At 38.4% G+C, this 19,809-nt stretch overlaps 1 protein-coding gene and 1 long non-coding RNA gene across 3 annotated transcripts in view; one reads left to right on the top strand and one right to left on the bottom strand.

The window, feature by feature from the left end:
- Positions 1-14,901, bottom strand: part of LOC140322971 (uncharacterized) — a 37,572-nt gene extending 22,671 nt beyond the window's left edge. For both annotated transcript variants that reach the window (XR_011919284.1, XR_011919283.1), the window contains exon 1: positions 14,443-14,901. This is a non-coding gene — a long non-coding RNA (uncharacterized lncRNA). The remainder of the gene's footprint in view (positions 1-14,442) is intronic.
- The window catches only part of OLFM2 (olfactomedin 2), a 184,795-nt gene continuing 178,855 nt past the window's right edge, over positions 13,870-19,809 (top strand). Inside the window, exon 1 of the mRNA XM_072399648.1 lies at positions 13,870-14,042. Within this exon, the coding sequence (XP_072255749.1) occupies positions 13,902-14,042 (141 nt within the window). The 5' untranslated portion in view covers positions 13,870-13,901. The remainder of the gene's footprint in view (positions 14,043-19,809) is intronic.

Below are 19,809 nucleotides of genomic sequence, written 5' to 3'. Positions count from 1 at the left end.
AGGGAAAGTAGTAGGAACTGGATCATAACATTTCCTAGAAGGATCATCAGAAATGTGTTGTAGACAAGTCCATAGGAAAGGGTTTATGTGTTGGCTTTACCCAGGAAACAAGGAGGGATAGACGTAGGAGGAGGGAAAGAATGTTTTATTCAATCTGGGATCCCCTGGAAAAAGTGATTTGTTGGTGTTATTGAAGTTACCTATGCTATGATATGTATATCTGAGTTTGAGTCTATCATGCAAAGTAGAGGATTCGGAGAGGTGAAACCTGACATCTCATTTGACTTGGAACTGATCTAATTTGTCATTATGTGGGGGCAACGACATGGTCAATGTGCAGGAAATCAATTCCAGTGTTACCCAAAGGGATAAAGCTACACACACCAGATGATTGTCACTTGAGATGATTGATCATGCTTGTCTTGGGTGAAAATCAAGCATATGTACAGCAGCCCCTGCCCTGGTATGGTATGGTAGGAATATCTCAGGAGAAAGCTTAATAAAGTCTCAATAGATTTCTTCATAGGTATTAAATATCTTGTCCCAATATGATATAGATAGGTAGGTCGTGCCCAGTAACATGCAGGTAAGTTCCACTTGTTTCACCATATCTTCAGCATGTGTCCTGTATGGTTGGGTACTACCTAACATTCGTCTAAAATTTTAGTCCCTATTGCCCCTTTTAGGCGTGTTTGTGGTTATCATACTAAATAAATTCAGCATTTTTACAATGACCCAGGCCATAAAGAGATGATTCCACCACAAGCTGCAAAAATGTAGCACAAATCTAACAATATGGTCAGTATGCCCTCTGATGCAGACAAGAAGCTATTTAAAAGATTCATTTTATCTTTTGAAAGGTTTTTTTCCACAGAATTTATGTAGCACCAAGGAAACAAAATATTGACGGATGGTTTATGTAAAAATTTCAGAAGTGCCATTTTTGCCGTAGTAGAATAGCTGCTATTGTAATATGGCCTATGCCTTACAGATCATTTGAAATAGTGATCTAATGCTTGCTGACATGTAATTTCTTATGAGCAGGCATTGCGCCTTGACAATACTTTATTATAATGTTCGGATACACCAACCTCTATTCATACACAATATTAAACCATCATGTGGGATAATGCACTACTTAGCATGAAATATAACAATATTAGGATCTACGACCTTATCAGTAGTCTGCTGCAGGCCCCAGAATTTCGAGGTGAATCCTTTCATCCTTGTATTTCTGGATGAGGACTGTGTATTGTTCCTTGAAATGCACCAAGTACATACATAGTACATACGTGTGCACTTCAATAAACACTTTGTGAGTCTAAGCCTTTTCTACCTAAATATACAAAAGGGAATCTGACATTCCCTCTAACATTCCCTGTAGGAATCAATTACTGCGATTGAAACACATGGACCTGGATTCCCATAACAGATTGTTCGAGGGAATGTCTACTTTCCTGTTTTATAACCAGAGCCCTTAGAGTCAGGCGACAATCATTACAGGACGGTGATCTCCAACCTTTTTTGCTTTACTGTTTTATTTTTGCTTCATGCTCTCACTTATTTCATTCACAACCAAAAGACTAAACGGGGTAATTTATTTTGTAAGAGGATGCTCATCCTACCCCCCTCTCTTCTCTATAGAAGAGAACTGCACTGTGTACAGCACTCATTCATTCTACTGCTACTGGAAATGTTCAAGAAAGGTCCTTTCCAGTAAATAACATTTATTTCCTGTATGGAACTGTAGATTCCTGCTGTGGGAAAATGTTTCTTTGATTTATGAACAGAAGAAGATAGGCTTCTAATTGAAGTGAAGACAAAGCAGGAGGACTACCAGTGTCAGATGATATGATTCCAATAATATAATCCTAATTTTTGGCCTAATAATATATAATGGCTGACTTCAGCATTATTGTTGTGTGAAATAGGGGGAATGTGTTTTTTTTTAACATATATGATATTACTTTAAGAGAAAAGGTACAAAACTATAAGGGCAAGAGGAAGTTGGAAACAGGTCTTTTTTGTATATTATGCTAGAACTTACTTTCACTTTAAAATTTGTGTTGTCAACCCAGTTAAAATAAATAATTTGCTTAATGCAACACAATTTATTAAATGTATGGTAAAGCGCCACAGCCCGCATAACAGGGTGGATGGGCCCTCAATGGTGGCTCAAGGAGTTTAGGCAGCACCCCTTCTTAGCTTATTTTAACCATGCAGGTGTCAACCATAAAAACATAGGCTGGGGGATTTCTGTAATTTTGTAAAGACCAAAGCTATGAGAGGGGAGGAGGTCATGATCAGGTTCGAGGAGGACCATAAAGGAATAGGTTAGGTCTGGGAGCAAAAGGTTAAGATAACGGTCAAAGGTGGGTGATTGCTTAGATGGGGGGTAGGTGGAAAATAGGAGGTGTTAAAGGGAAGATGGTATGGGAAGATGACGTCATACGGTTCTGGCAGGAGGTGAATTTCCCTGTAGTTGGGGTTGATTCTTTTGGGACCTGGTGGGGGAGGGTTGAGGATCCTCGAAGGCTGTGCCTTATGATAAAGTGAAAACAGTGATGATGCCCATCATAGTGTGGTGTCTCATTAATGTTCAATTGTCAAAGGGTTGTAATTATGGTTGAAAGTGGTTGGTTGTTATAGATGGCTATTGCCAAAAATGTTTCATTCCTAAGGTTGTATAGGGCAGCTGAGAACACGGATCAAGTGTGTGGCAAGTAATTGAGGTAAGGGCAATGCCTTTCAAGGACCTGCAACCTGATAATGTCATTGGGTCATTGTGAGAGAATGGGGAGGTTGTAGTACTGCCCATTAAAATTACGGGTGAAAAAGTGGTGGTTGAATATATTGAATATATTTGATATTTTGATAATTGTTGAAAATTGTAATTACATTTATATTGTGTAAAGTTGTTCTGTTTAATAAAACAGCTGTTGAGGCCATTTCACCAAATATATAACCCTTATTTTTTATACAACGTATTAATTTGGCACTATAAAATTTTTACATTTTTTAATAATAATATAATAGTAATAATAGTAATATTGTGATTTGTCAAAGGGTGGGGGGTTAATTGGCTGGGGAAAATTTAGGAAGAGGAGGATGAAACATTCTGGGTCATTTCCCCTGCAAGCTGCACTGACAATCAGCATTATGCATTAGAAAGAATATGCAGGAACAACGCAATTTAAGGGATCAATATTGCACACCAGCTATTTTCCATTGCACAGAAACCAGATATCATTCCTGGATCTTTCTTATTATCTCATTAGCTCCATATTTTAAAGCAAATGTTTTTTGTACAGCCAATACAAATGCTCAGAAAATAATTCATAATAGCACCTATATCATCGTTTATTTCTGGTTGGTGGTTTCTGGTGACTGCACTTTCACACAGAGCGTTTCACCTTATTGAATAAGTCTAATAAACAGCATTGTGTGCTGACAGCACTGAATCAGGCAGAACAGCCACAACAAAATGTTCTCCAACGAGACCACTTGAATGTAATAATGAAATGGTCAATAATGACATCCGAGCCACATATACTGTATATCACCGGGTGTATTGTCCAATTTCTTACTGATGTAGACTATAAACCATGCTGGCTCCTTTTCTTTTTTTTTAATAAATCTTGTTAAGGAACGGTATCTATAAACAGCATATGTTGTGTAGGCCAGCCATTGTGTCTTCGCTCGTCACACGCACAGACCAGTGTAGCATGACTTGTATAATTAATGCTGGAATATTGCAGACGGCATTGCTGCCAAAGCCTTCCTTTAACAAAAGGTTATATTATGAAATGTACACAAATTATAGCTACGGCACGGGGAGCTGTTGTATCAACCCAAGCCAAAAGAAAAAAAGACATACACTCATCGCCAGTGTGCATGACACTACCTCTTGCAGTGGATGTCGGCTACGTTGTCATGGAAACAGGTTCTGTTTTGGATATAATGCTTAAACAATAGCTATATACCTTTACTGTTTCCTATGGGATGGGAAGTAAATATTCAATATGGGCAAAGAGAATTAGGATCTGTCGGAACATCACAAATTGGAGGAGCGGTGTGTGTGCCAGCTACGGTAAGGGTCATAGAGTGGGCCCGTAGCGGCAATTCTTTTCCAATTTTAATTAAAAATAAGGAAAAAAATAATGAATTGACTCTTCATATGTGCAACAAAGGAACAGAATTAAGGCAAGGTAGCCAGAGTCTTAACAAATTTTAGTTAATTAATAAGAACCTGTCCTTTAGTAAGCTCTAGCTCGCAAAGAGGTAAAAAACAGTGAAAGTAATATAGCATTAGATTCCCTTACGATACAAATCAAGATAATGCAATATCCCCAAAATGCAAAAAATTATTATTTTACTTTCTTTATCAGAGTGAGGTAATTACTGACATGATAGTATTAAAATTACATTTTTTTTTATTTCAACAACACAAATGTAATAAAATACATAATAACATACAAAAAGACTAAAAATGCCCCCTAAATAGGCATAATATAATCATTGGATAACATGCTATCCTATGTCTCATTTGCTGACGCATTTTGCAGATGGAATTGCTTCCTCAGGGGTAGGTAGCAAGAAAACATCTGATAACTGATATACAAAAAGTCGTACAGAAAAATGTCTCTGTTCAAAAATGTTAAAAAAGTACCATAGAACAAATAAATCAGAGGCAATTTACCCAATACGTTGATTGGTCACAAATGTGTAGCAGCATATCAAAAACATAATGCGGGAGAACCTGGATGGATGTCATCCATTTGTGAAACACCCCTGAAAAAAAGAATTAGTATCATCCAATGATTATATTATACTTATATTATATTATAATATAATATATTATATTTGGGGTAAAATTTAGCCTTTTATGTATGTTTTTACATTTGTATTGTTGAAATAAAGAAAATTGTGATTTTAATACTATCATGCCAGTAAATCCCTGCTTTATTCTCCTCATCCTGTTGGTAAAGAAGGTAAAATAATCATTAGGAAAAAAATGTGATGTGTGTTATTTGCAATGACAGTAAAGACTTATACACGCCGAACAGCCTTTCTCAACATGGGGAACCCTTGAAATAACTTCAAGATCCTGGGGAACCCCGGCATAATAACAATATCCAATGCTCACAGTATGTTAGTGTAGTGGTCAATGGGAAGATTGGGAATGCCTCTTGCATTGATGGTCATGGGAAGATGTTGCCCATACAGATAGCTGAAAAGATTATTGGTGTCAGTTGTAACTGACTTGAGCATTCCTCAAGGAACCTCTAGCAACTTTTGGAGGAAACATTGGGTTCCATGTAACTTTGGCTGCGAAAAATTTCGCTAGATAAACATTGTTGAAAACGAATAACAACATTTGTATGAAAGATGCCCGTCCTATTGTTCTAAACTCGCTGACAAATTATAACAATAAATGAGGATTCTCGTTAAATTGACTGACCATTCTGGCAGATTCTTTCGTCCCACTCCCTAATCGGAAAGGCCAACATTTTATAGACATCTGTGCTGTGTTTTGAGTTTTACAAAATCATGATTACAGAATAAATCCATAGGAGTAGCCGTATGGGCACAACATTGGCAGATCTGTTCATTAGTACTCGGCCAAAGACTACAGAATTGCCACTGTCCACCTAACTTGCTATGATCATGACTAATTTGTGCAAAGTGAACCTCAGTACCTAGAGGGGACATCTATATCACTTCCTATGGAACATAAGGCTAATTAAAGGTACTTTACAAACTGTAGAAGAGTTTAAAAACAAGACATCAGTCACCTCTTTAGATTCATGTACTGTAAATCAATTAATTCCTAAAGATCTATTCAGAGCTGCTACTTGCCTAGAAATACTGCTAATACACCGTTAATCCCACTCCATCTTCAGAAAAGCAAGGCAAGAGTATAGTAGATACTCTTATGTGTTATCTGCACTGTAGGAAAGGGCAAGAGCCCCAAAAAATTGTCAAAGTACAGAGTCCAAGCACATGCCACCAGATCTGCACCAGAACAGCAATGATAGACTTTCCTGGTGGATGTATGAGGTTGTGGACTTTAAATACATCTGTGCAGATGTCAACTGGTAGGTCCTGGTGTGGTAAAAGTTGATAAGCAATTTCAGAAATAAAGACAGACAGAGGTCAGAATGAAAATTCAAGCTGAAGTCAGCAAGCATAAAACCAGGAATACAGGTTTGCAGCTACCTAAAATGGAGCCCTTGGGAAAGAAATTACCTATTGTTCAGAAAATGGATGTAAGTCTAAGCACAGCCAAATTTTGAAGTAAACTGGTTGGTTGGGGACTAACAGTGTAGGTTCTATACCAACCAGCAGTTGAAATCCAGTGATGTCTGTACCTCTCAGTCAGGTAAACCTTATATCTCTAAGGATTGAAGCAATTACATTTGGTAAAACCAAAAGTAGCGGACAGATATTAACTTGTTTGCTGCCCTTTGCCTGAAGGTTTGCTGAACCTCACATAAGTACCTTGCCTGGCACATTCATTGAATCTAGTGGTGCAACCACTGACTCACACTATATAGGTAGAGGAACAGGCAGCAGCAAATAGAAGAGTGAAAAATGGACAGGGAGAAGGGCATGTAGCTGCAAAAATGTAGCTTAACTCCAAAAACAGTCTTCTGATTATATGTGCATACATTTTAATCTAAATAGCAAGGTTTGAGGTTTGAGGCTGACATGGGTTTAGTCTGAAAACAGAACATTTGTGGGTCATGGTAACACCGGACTGTAACTCTGATCTGTAAATTGCAACTGGATTGAATACTTAATAACCATGCAGTGTCCAATCCTTGTCCCTATGAGAGATGTTTTAAAAGGGCCGATAAATAGGAGCAATGCAGAGCATTCTGCATATTGACAACAAACTTTATGTATAAGAGGAAAAGCATAGAGCTTACTGTGCTGATAAGGTACATTATTTGGGGAGGAGTAAGAAGGCTATGGTTGTAGTATGGTATGCTTCATTATGTGAGTAGGGAAGAGGCCTTCCTTACTGGGGGTTTAACACGGGGCCATGTTCTCCCAGAAAGTGTTGGTGGGTGAACAGAAGGGGATCCTGATGGACTTTGTTGCAAAGAGGTACTAAATCACAAAGCATACACCAACCAATGATTTACAAAGCCCTATTAGAGAATAGTGTTCAATCTTTGGTTTAACACATGTATTTGGGGCATGTTCCTGATTGTTTGATCAATAAATTGCAAAATACCGGATAAATGTGTGCATTGGTTATTTGCAACTCTCAATTGACACTAAAGCCCTCTGCGCAGACCTTCTAAGTCAAAGTATACCCAAAGGTACCTTTCTAATTTATGAGGGTCCCAGCCCACATACTGCCTTAACTAAGAAGGAGCAGTAGGAAGCTTTACTATTGATCACCTCTGAGCTACGAGAAGGGTCTTTTCTGAAGCTCTATCAATAAAACATGGCCCACCACACATATACACAGCAGTAAAAGTTTATCAGTCTGTGGAGACTGATATTTGTGCTCTGCTCAGGAAATATAATCACAAGAAACGTCAACAGTCGGTCCATTAAAATGGATTGAGTGTAAAAGTTATTGCTCCTAATAGGAATTTGTTACTCGCACAGATAAACGCAGGAAAATTGCCTGCATAGATTAATTTAGAGGACCAAAAGAAATGGGGTTGAACATATGATATAAATAACCAAAGTCTTTCTAAATGTTCTGATTCTACGACTATTTTTAAAAAAAGAACATCGAATAAAATATTATTTGCCCTTAAACATGGGTAAAATTAACTTTCGTGTTTGTGATGGCTTTTTATCCCCTTTTTTAGATTATACAGTATCTGGAATAAGTTACATTGGACACTCATACAAGCAAATTGTGTTTGTTAAACAGAGTTTATGGAGTGTGGAGATAAGTACAGAATTAAATTAAATTAAAATAAGTTTATTAATATACAAGGCACTCACAAATCTAACCTAATTACACTAAATATCTAAGTGTCAAAATGTACTATCTGCCTCAATATGCAGAATTTAGGGTTTCTGGTAATCAAGGTTGACCAACTAAGTTAGCACTTATGTACATACTTGTACAAATAATATGCAGTTCATATGCAGGATCCTTAGGACTTGTTTACCATGGATACGTTTTAAAATGCCAAAAACTGCATATTACGTGTTTTGTAATGGGTTAATTCTCATCAAAGAGATGTGCTGCAGAACACTGCACGAAAACTGAGTGCATTGTCCATTGAAGTCAAGCAGTAATCCATACCAAGACATCAAGTAAAGCATTGGAATGGGATTGCCATGCACCTTAAAAAGCCATACCAAAGATTGTAAATCACACAGGGTACCACTAGTGTTTTCAAGTGCATGTATGATGACAAATATTTCATAGCAAAAAACTATTTTTATTACTGCCATAAATCAAAGGAAAACTGTCAAATGATATAAAATGATTTCTAGAATTCGTAGTTACCTGTCCAGGAATTTCTCTGGCTGCCAGGTTTTAATATCAATTTCATTCAATACAGCTTGTTCCTCCTTGAAAATGTGGCACAATTCATTTTGTGCAACAATGTTGTTGATACAATATAGATTATTTGGGATAATAGCTTGGGGTAATAGTTTAAAAAGAGTTGCAAAGTGGTAAAATCATCAGCATCAAATATCTGTGTCCAAAATTAATGTAAACAAATCATCCATACAAAGTTTCATACAGCAGATAACAAAGCTCTGAAAATTACTTTGAGGGCCTGATTTATTAAAGCTCTCCAGGGCTTGAGAAAATAGACTACCATGGGAGCACCTGGGTAATCCAGCAAACCTAGAATGGATCAGGTCCCGAATTAAAAGATTCGGAAAGCTTCTGGTTGCCTAAATCTCTTTTGGACATACTTTGTTGGAAGATGGTAGGGAAGCTTTGATCTCAGTAGCTAATTCAGAGCAACTGAATCTCAGTACACGTACTGACTTGAACTTTTATTGCAGTTTACTTGACCCATGACAGGGTGTCATTCTTTTCCGACTACATGTAGGCAAGTATCTGTATTAGATGTAGGACAGGCAACTGTATGTTTTGGTCGGCACACATACATAGATGTTTTGAGTTAGAATAGGACACCAAATGCTATCCTGAAAGTAAAAAGTGTTACCTAAAAGGTATGTGTACTAGGGATGAGCGAGCGAGAATATTAACTTCGATCTCTCGGTGAATCCGGCCTTTCGTGCTTAGCGAAAATGTAAGTGAGAACAGCTTTCTGATTCGCAGAGAGGTCAAGCTCTCACCAACGGGAGAATTTCCAGGGCTGCATGGTGCAGCCCTGGAAATCTTCTGCGATCCCCGGGCACTAGAGGTTAATTAATCTCTAGTGCCCTGGGGATCGCACACTCTTCTCAATGAATGCAGCCACAGCTGCAATCATTGAGAGGATGCCCAGCACAGCATCTTCTCAATGATTGCAGCTGTGGCTGCATTCATTGAGAAGAGTGCGATCCCCGGGGCACTAGAGGTTAATTAACCACTAGTGCTGGGGATCGCACACTGTTCTTAATGAATGCGCCCACGGCACTAGAGGGTAATTAAACATTTTGCGGAACCATCGGAAGTTCGAGGAAATTTTCACGAGAATGCCTGAGGCATTCTCGCTGATCCCTAATGTGTACTTTCAGAATAAGTTGCTTGTCCTGCCTAGCCTTTCTGATCTATATTATCCTTCCCCAGCTATTTACTTACTGACGTAGGACATCCTCTGTATGAAAGCTTCACCATTAGCTACACTTGCGCATTGAGTCCTCATAATGTTGTAAATAAGAGGCTGAAGGCCAAGGTTTAGCCATCATGGAATTAAATGTTGACTGGTAGATATAAACATATCTAGGAAGGTTGCAATTATCTGATTGAGTTAAGTTAGGTCAGGAAAGCTAGGCAAGGTGGCAAAGTGTTTTTGAAAAGCAAACTTACCCTTTAAAGCCATATCATCAAAACTGTTCTGGTTATGAAGAGAGTTAATATTAAAATGTTTAGCATCTCTTATGTTAAGTGGATCTGTTTATTTCCGATTTCACAGCCTTCACACAACGCTCTAGTGCACAGTTTAATTGGGCAAGGTATTGAGGGTTTCTCAGGCCCCTCTGCTCAGCAGAGAGATTTAGAAGACTTTTCAAGCTACACACTGTTTGGGTTCTACCTATCCATTAGATGGATTTACATAGAGTTATGCTTTATTTGTTACATTACAAATTCATTTGTTCTACTCTGTCAAGAATTTGTCAAGAGAGAAGCAAACTGTATTTCTTGACCTATTTTAAAGGAGCAAGTTTAAGGGCTGTCATTCTTATCTATTGCTTTGTTATTTCCTCAGTCACAGACCTGAAACAGATATCCAATTGTAGGTTTACCAACACTTGTTTCATAACGTTAAGACGTATTCATAATTCAGGGACTCACTAATTAGCAATTTATAGGGGGAACAGCTCTCGAGATTGCACCTTTAAGAAAGTGTAGACAATGGTAGCCACCTTGGCCATTGGACAATGAGTTATTAAATAAGACCTAAAGTCAAAAAACAAAAAAATCATCAAGAGGTAGAGATAACTGACAAAAGCGACAAGCAAAAAAATAAAAAACATAAAATGAATCCCTGGCTCCTGGAGGCTTTTTGGTATGTTTTCACCACTGGCCATTCAATGACTGAAGAGGATCGCCGTCCTTTTGGAAGTCAGTTGTAGAGTTGGCGGTGAGGATGACCACTTCGTCCAATCGTTGTGATAACAAATCCTGGACCTGTAATTTCTGCACACAGGTAGGTCTGTGCATACTTGGCAGCTCTTATGGCAGAGGCTCACCATCCACCTATGAGTATAGTTCCCAATTAATCAGATACAAAAATAACATATTTCTGCTGAGTATCCATGACCAGATAATTGTTGCAATGTAATAGAAAACTCAGTGTGGTCAAAGCTATTTTTATTGATTCTCTATGTTGTCCGTGCACAGAACAGTGTCTAAAGTAGTCGATTTTATTCTAAAAATCTCTCTTTAGCTGGTATTCACTCCAAACTCAACTGGATTATGATCAATGATAAGCCTAAATTTACTATCTGAAACAACCGTGTAGCCATTAATAACACATGGGAACCATAGTATTGCTGTCTGATACCCCCAACCAGGAACCCTTCATCCTTTTACCTTTCCTGTTTTACGCCTTTGCTGAGTGCCTTATCCTTGTTTCACATGTTGATTTGGTCTCTTTAGATGATACAAGGAACTTTGTTATAGACTTAAGTATAAAGTGATTATTTTTTTATAACAGATGTTAACCACCTTTTGGTATGTCTGTTCTCATCCAGTGAGAGTTGTCCCTTTGGTATTTTCCTGTTTGTACTTTTCTTTTGTCTACTGTTGAAAATGCAATGAAAACAAAGAAATATAAAAAAGTGGCCAATTCTGAGAGAAACTCTTCCCTAGGTTTCTATCATAGATTAGAGTGTTTTAACGGCACCGTTAAATGTGCTATTCATATTTCTTCCCTTGGTGTCCTTCCACCATCAATAACTTCATGAACAAGATTATTTGAAAAGCTGATAGTCCTTGGTCTAAATTGATCCATTTGCCCATGGCCAAGATTCTGTTTAAGACTGTTATGCTCCTAATGCTGTTCTGTATATGCACCAGGACCGTGACACCATAGTACATCATGGACACTGACATTTCTAACAAGCCTCATGCACCTTGGATGGCCATCATACTTTTTGGGATCTCCACAATTGATAAGAGGTTTGATTTAGGCGGTAATTATGTGTTGGGTGCCAAATACCAAAACAATAAAACTTTTAGGTTTGGTTCAAAGGAAAGTTCTTTCTCACGGTGTTTAGGTGAAAAACACAAGTTGGGATCAACAAGTGTTTAATGTTCATGTGAGGGGAAGCAGAGAGGAACCACTCCTAGTCAACTTATCGTGGCGTTCTTTTAGCTATGGTTGGCTTGGGATATTTGCTGGTTCCATAGACGTGTGATGGCCACCCTAATGAGAAAACATTTTCAAATCAGACCTTAATCTCACATTTACAGCCAACTTTACTCTACAAGAAAACTGGTATGCACAATAAAGGTGTGATAAACCAGACCAGACACCAATCACATCTCATTTTGTCTTAGCTACTGATTTTTACCCCATAAGGCATCTTTGGCATTACTTAAATCAAAGCACAAGTAGTTTGTGTTTATGAAGTCCAAACAGGTTAAAATGATGACAACACATCAATGTGAACAAGGACACCGATGTAGACTGTTCAGGGTTAGGTTGTTTGATCGCTGACTGTCAAGGGTCAGGTCTTCATTCAATGTTGAACAAGGAAGATTTTATGATGATATCATTAGTACACCTGTCACATTAACATTTTATAGACAGATAAGAAGGAAGAGTTATGGAAAGAGTGAAGAGAGCGGGATCATTCAGGAAAGGATAGATAGATAGATAGATAGATAGATAGATAGATAGATAGATAGATAGATAGATAGATAGATAGACGAATAGATAGATAGATAGATAGATAGATAGATAGATGAATAGATAGATAGATGAATAGATAGATAGATAGATAGATAGATAGATAGATAGAGAAAGAAAGAAAGAAAGAAAGAAAGAAAAAGATGTAGAGGGAAGAAAGGAGGTAAGAATGGAAGAAGAAAAAATTGAGGGAAAAAAGAGGGGAAGAAAGGAAAGAATGAAATACAAAAAGAGAGGGGAAGGGAAGGGAAGGAATAAAGAAGGGTAGAAGGAAAGGACAGGGAAAAAGAAAGAACAAACTGTACGTTTTTACTAGTTTTATATCCTAGGAATGGCTATTAAAGTAGATAAATAGATAGATAGATATATATATAGATATGGATCTGAAGTTGATTATATTTGAATACAATATATATATATATATATATATATATATATAACATGTATATATATATATACATGTTATCATATTTTTCACATATATTAAATACTATAATATTATATAAATATATACTCACACACAAACACATATATTGTGGAAATGTTATACATTTATAAATGGTAAAGCTGTGAAGAAAAAACAGAACAATGTAAAACAAAGATGTGAGCGAATGTTAGATACAGCTGGGCAGGAAGAAGTGAAGGGGGGGTTGAAAAGGCAGGCAAGGGTTAAACGCGTTAGCTTGTGATGTGAAAAGCAGAGGGGTATACCAGAAAATAGGAGGGGAGCATGGCAGACAGCCGTGTGTGGATAGAGATTATGGGAGGCAAGAGTGAAGGAGAAGATTAGAAGACTGGGAGAAGAGGCAAGAGAGACACAGAAAGGAGGGACAGGACTGGAGAGAAGGAGGGGAGAGAGTAAAATAGTGAAAAGGGGCAGAAATACATGATAAGACTGGGATTAAAAAGTGAGAGGGGACACAGAGATCAGGAGGAGATCAGGTGTTTAGGAAATATTGTAGAATAAGTGAAGGTAAGGATGGGAAGGATATAGGAGAGAGGAAAGGAGGAAAAAAGAGAAGAGAAAAAAAACCAAAAACATAGTAATAAATTTTAAAGAACACGAGATCGGAGACAAAAGGAAGGGGTTCAAATAAAAGAGTGAAAGGGATGAAAAGGAAATGAACAGACAGGAAGACAGATTTAACTGACAGGAGCTAAAGGAGGGAGGACTCAATAGACTAGGGGGAAAGGGAAGAAAAGAAATAGAGTGGAAGAGACAGAAGAAGAGAAGAAAAAACCAGGAGAGAGAAGAAGACTGAGGAATTAAGGGTGGAGAGATAGAATAAAGAGGGAGGGAGAAAAAGAGAGAGAGAGAGAGGAAGGGACACAAAACATAGACAGGAGGAAGGAGAGAGGGAGGGTGCAGGGAAGAGGCGGATGTGGAGGGTGTCAGAAGTGGTGGGCAGGCTCAGTCCTGGGGGTCCGTGTAGAGGTGCGAGGACCCCCCCTGTACCCCTAAGCATGCACCTCTTCAGCATGATCTTCCTACTGCTCATGTTACAGGCTAGGATGGCTCAGGTAAGCTCTGGCATCTTCTGGCTGGCCATGCTCTGTGGTGCTGATGCTGGCCTTTGGGAGGAGGAGTGGGGGAAGAGAGAAAGAGGCTGCTGCTGACATTGACAAAAGAGCCTCTTCAGGGAGAGGGTGGACAGGGAGGTGTGTGTCTGTATTTACAATGTACATATGTGTCAGTGTCAGGACATGTGCACAGCCTGTGTGTGGATCACATGTGCATGATGTGTGATGACTGATGATGGATAGATAGATGGATAGATAGATACATGCATGATCATCTTTATATTTTTTATTCTTACCATGCATATTCCATGAAATGCACAGGCACTGCCAACCCAACTGGAAGCCCCAGTGTGTAGCATGCCCCGTCAGTCTATCACAAACAGGGCACGCTGGTACTTACCATTCCTTTATGACTGGCGGGCCTTTACTTGATCATTCCTGGCAATCAAAGTGATACACAGAGGTCTTTTTGTCTGTGCACTCTACACCGGCATTTATTCCCGAAACGGCGTGCATGACTATGAGATCCCTGTGCAGTTAGCGAGTTTGCACTTAAATCCCTGCAGCTTGTGTTAAGACTTACTAGAGAGAAACTGGGAAGGCGTATTTAACAAGGCGCAGGACGGCGTGCAACGTGCACTCACCCTCTGTACCCTGTTTCATGGTTGTGACTGCTCGGAACTATCGTAAAGCAAAATCTCATTGATTGCACTCATGAAATAGATCCTACTGTTTTATTAGGGATTCAGTGGTATCACTACAACCAATTATTGATCATGATTTGCTTGTTGTAAATATTTTGTACAGTAAAGGAAGTCAACAGAGAGAATGCTATATACAGAATGCACATGTACCAAGAGCTGAGGCCTTTTGAATAATTCATGAACTGATTTACATGTATGTGACTGTGCATGTGAAGCATGCTTTAGTACAGGGCTGTACAATTCCAGTTCTCAAGGACTACATACAAGCCAGGAATTTAATAGTAATGTTGTAATTTTGACTTTTTTTTTGACCCTTTGTAAACAATTAATTCATAATTGTGCTAATATTTCCTGTAGAAATACTAAACTTGTGTGTGGGTCCTGGCCCTCAAAGTGTGGAGTTGGACAGCCCTGTTCCAGAAACATGATATAGGTTCACGACTTATTGAGAAGAATATATGAGGTTTTTCTGTGTTTTAATGAAATGCCTTGAATTTGATAGCTATGGTTTGCAAAAGCAATTTAAAAAATTGACCACAAGTTTCACTATCGCGTTTCAAAAAATTGGCTTTGCGTTTAACCATCGATATTCTTAGATCCCAGACTTTTTAAAAATTCTGTATGAACTTTATTTAAAGAAATGGCCAATGAGTTTGTCACTTTGCTGGGGTCTCATAAAAAGTCTATATGCTTCACTGTTGCTTTTCTTGAATACCAACCTGTTTTTTTCAAAAATTGGCCATGAGTTTAACAGTTGATTTTCCTAAATCCAATACTTTTCAATAATTCTGTATGAATTTTATTATTGCTATTCTTGGGTCTTTTTGGAAAATTTGGCTGAGTTTTACTATCAATGTACTGAGTTTACTGTTGCTTTTTCTGGGTTCTAATATTAAAAAAAATAAGGCCCGATGAATTTCATTGTTACTTTTTTGGGGTCCCATAAAAAGTCCATATGTTTCACTGTTTCTTTTCTTGGTTACTTGGGTTTCAGCATTTTCCAAAACTTGACCATGAGTTTAACTGTTTCTTTTTATTGGGTTTCAGTGTTTTCCAAAAATGTACCATAAGTTTCATTGTCACCTCAGGGTTTCAGCCATTGCAAAAAATGTCTATGAGTTAAATTGTTGCTTTTCTAGGGTCTCAGCCTTTTTAAAGAATTTAACTGAGTTAATTTAACTGTTATTTTTTTTGGGTTTTAGTGCTTTCAAAAATGTGTCCATGGGTTTCATTGTGGTTTTCATGAGTCCCCGCTGAAGACATATGATGATTGTGAGATCCTGATGAAATGAATTTGTTACTTTTATGAATACATTGTGTCTCTTTGGGTTCATGAAGGACAAGTCAGGTTCTTCGGTATTGGGATAAGTGTATCAATATTATGATGGAACTTTCTGTATTATGACTCAGCTTACAGTTTTTATCTCATGATAGAATGTGGACTTTGTGCAATAGATTTACTGCTAATTAACATTCTTCATTGTATCTCTCAAATAAAGACTTGTAATATGCAATGCAAATTGGAGAACTTAAATTGTGCCACATTGTCAGTTTACTTTCTGTCATTCTTTGTTAGCAGGTAGTTAGGAAAGTTTATAAACATAATTACAGGCTGTCTGTATTAAAGCAGATGTAAGCCTAAGGGATGAACTATGAAATATATGCAGATAATGATTGGTATGGAAAATTGTTTACAAGTACCCATTCTTCAGAGAGGTCCTTTGCTGGGGCTTCTCACATCTGGTGAGCATTCATGTGGTATGACAACACTAATCCACTGAAATACATAGAGCAGATAAATCCTATCACTTCTAATGTTTAAAGAAAAAATAAACTTTATCAGGCTATGGGGGTTAGATGGTGTATGTACAGAGAAAATAGATTTTGGGCTAACATACCCCCAAAGTTTTCCGGATGTGGTTCCTACTCAGTGAGCTTGGATTTTCCTATGTGTACATTAGCTGTACATCTGTTAGTATCCTATTGGCATTGGTTACTTGGAAGTCGCAAGTACCTATACACACTAGCACAGCCTTGCTCAACCTTTTACCCCTGAGGAACCCTTGAAAACATTTCCAGGTCTCGTGGACAACCCCTACTAAAACCAATTTTTAGGGAGTCAATGGGAGAAAAGCCTCTCAAACATATTTAGAGTCATGCAGCTGGTTCTAGGTGGTGTTGCCCCAAGAACTTTGCACACATCATCAATGGGAGGTCCTCAACCACAGATCAAGGAACCCTTAGCAATCTCTGGAGGACTCCTGCTTGGGAATGGCTGCAGTAGGAAGTCCACAATGACCTTAGAGAATGCAAAAGTATTCTAGCTGCAGAATGGCAAATAAGCTCCAATGAGAACGTAGTCCGGAAAGATTGGCTTTGTATGTTTTCTTAAACAGGGCTTCCAATATCTTTATAAAATAAGTACCAAGATTGTGACGTTGATGTAAAAAGTTGTTTAATAATAAAGCTGTTGATTTATCCAACAGAAAGTCCTATTGGTAATATTATGGATGGCAGCAGACTATAGACAGTCATAAGTCATTGTTCCTCATGGTCTGTGAGTGATTACAGACCTGTAGCTTGCCAGGGCAGGGGACAAACAAAGTTATTATTTATAGGTTATTGTTGGAGATGAGTAGTGATGCTCGAATTTGCCTTTGTTTGGTTTGAGCACCATTCAAACAGAGAAAAATGTTCAGCATCGGCTTCAGAAAAGCTAAAGCCAACCTGAAGTTAAGCTGTGTAACCTTTAACTGTACACAGCACACAGCCATTGCCTTCTTTATGTACAGTAACAGACTCATAAGAATGCTGCCCAGGATTTCAGCTCACACTTGCATTAGTTACAATCTCATGGATATGGTAAATATCAGACTTGTAAAGCAGGTGTCAATGTAATAAATGCTAAGTGCTCCCACTGGCTGGTGATTGTTAGGGGATGGAACCGTGCTCACCATTATTAACCTTTATACCAGGCTTATCATTACCTGCCCTGGACAACCACCAGCCAATGGATCGACTGCTTACTGTAAAACTTAACAGCTTGCACCCTTTTGATGCTGAGACCTTGACAATCATTCTGATAACATTAAATTAATTGGCAGGGAAACAATGGGAGCCACCTTTGGCTTAACCATTGGGTCTGATAAATTTTAAAGAAGCCAGGCAAGTTATGTAGAGGGACAACTTCTATTAAACAGAGGAAATGTCTCCACTGGAAGTTTTCCCCTTTACACAAATTTTTCCGACACTATCTACCCAGCCATGAGCTTGAGTAAACCCTGCTGATGAATATCACACATCATTGGCTGTTTAGGAAAAGAGCGGCTATGTTGTACAAACCCATGTTGTTTGCAGTTCAGAAAGGAAAGATGCATTGTTCAATGTTTTCTGAACTATATATAAAGTCTTTTCAGCCCTCTTAACATCCTCTGCACCCCTATATTTCCCTTGCTGAATGAAACTACAGATGTAGAAGATGACCAGAAGAGGGCAGCAATTAAGGAACAAGATACCTTTTGAGACTTAGGGCTGGCCCCGCCTTACCCTGCTGCCCGGCCCATGAGTTACATTTCTTCTGACCTTTTTTTTTGTTTCCATACATTTTTACACTTGTGTTAAATCGCACATTTTGTAACCTGAAGAACGCTCATAACTCTCAAAACATTTAGCATTTTCTTAAAGCAAAGTGTCTATAGAAAAAAGTATCCAGAGGGTTCCCTGAATAAAATAAAAACAAGCTTGTGGTCTTGTTTTATCCTTTTTAATGCAATGATGGCAAAGTGTATGGTTAAAATGTATAGGCGACCAATAATGCAGTTTTGGATATATGGGAAATCATTAACACCCCTTTTTCGTTTATCCTCTTTTACTAATGACATTTGGTAAAGTTTTGCTTACAGTTGTTAATTTGCAAAAGAAATATGAGCTGTTCACATAGCAAATTGAATTATATAATGTAAAAGTCACATATTCAGTTTTCATATTCATATTCGGTTTTTAAGGTTTGTTTTGCATATTTGCATTTCTTTATTTGCACTCATCCAACCTTTAGCTTTTGTTTTAGGCCTTATCAACCACACCCCCAAAGCTACCATTCAACTGTATGGGAGTGTTTGGGAACCATTTTGTACACGCTTTTGCATATAAATGCATTAATGTGGTGCTTCATAGCAAGATTCTTGGATGTGATTTGAAGCTTCTGGCCGTCCTTGAGTGGCTAGCTATTTCCATTGACTTAAATGGGGACATGTTCCAACCACAGTGAACTCCAGTTGAAAGCAGTTGTCTTGCTGTTTCTACAGGACTGGTAATGGCCCAAAATCCCTTTGCCTTCATCAGAACCCAACCAAAACACAGTGTTAAATGTTATGGTTGCCATTAAAAAAACATAGAGTAGAGTAGTTGAATAGGGGATGCTGGGATCAGCTAACTGATGGGTTTTCATAAGGCTGAGGCCTTATGGTGGATACGCTCGCTTCTCCACAGTATCAATCGAGGAGCAACATAGCCACCCCGGGGCAGCAGCATTGTCAGCCTGTAGTTTGGTCTTTCATTTTAATTATGGCACACAATCACCGTAGAATGGGTAAGCCTATTCAAAGTCATACATTTTTCCTCTTTATCTTATATTGATGATGGGAAAGTCAGAATACTATGTAAAGTCTTCTCCAGCATCCCAAAGACTCTCAATAGGATTAAGGTCTGGACTTTGTGATGGCCAGTCCATGTGTCAAAATGATGGTATGTTCTCTGAACCATTGAAACCATGAACCATGAAAAAAATCCATGGATGAAAAACCCTTGTCATTCTGTATATTCAGGTAGTAAGCTGACCTCATTGGGCACATAACATTGTTGAACCTAGACCTGACCAAATGAAGCAACCTCAGATCATAACACTGCCCCCACAGGCACCCCAGATCATAACACTGCCCCCACAGGCACCCCAGATCATAACACTGCCCCCACAGGCACCCCAGATCATAACCCTGCCCCCACAGGCACCCCATAACAAAACACTGCCCTCACAGTCACCCCAGATCATAACACTGCCCTCACAG

This window comes from Pyxicephalus adspersus, chromosome 2, assembly GCF_032062135.1.
Source record: "Pyxicephalus adspersus chromosome 2, UCB_Pads_2.0, whole genome shotgun sequence".
Taxonomy (NCBI): domain Eukaryota; kingdom Metazoa; phylum Chordata; class Amphibia; order Anura; family Pyxicephalidae; genus Pyxicephalus; species Pyxicephalus adspersus.
The sequence above is the reverse complement of the archived record's forward strand: the minus strand, read 5'-3'. Positions and strand labels throughout refer to the sequence as shown.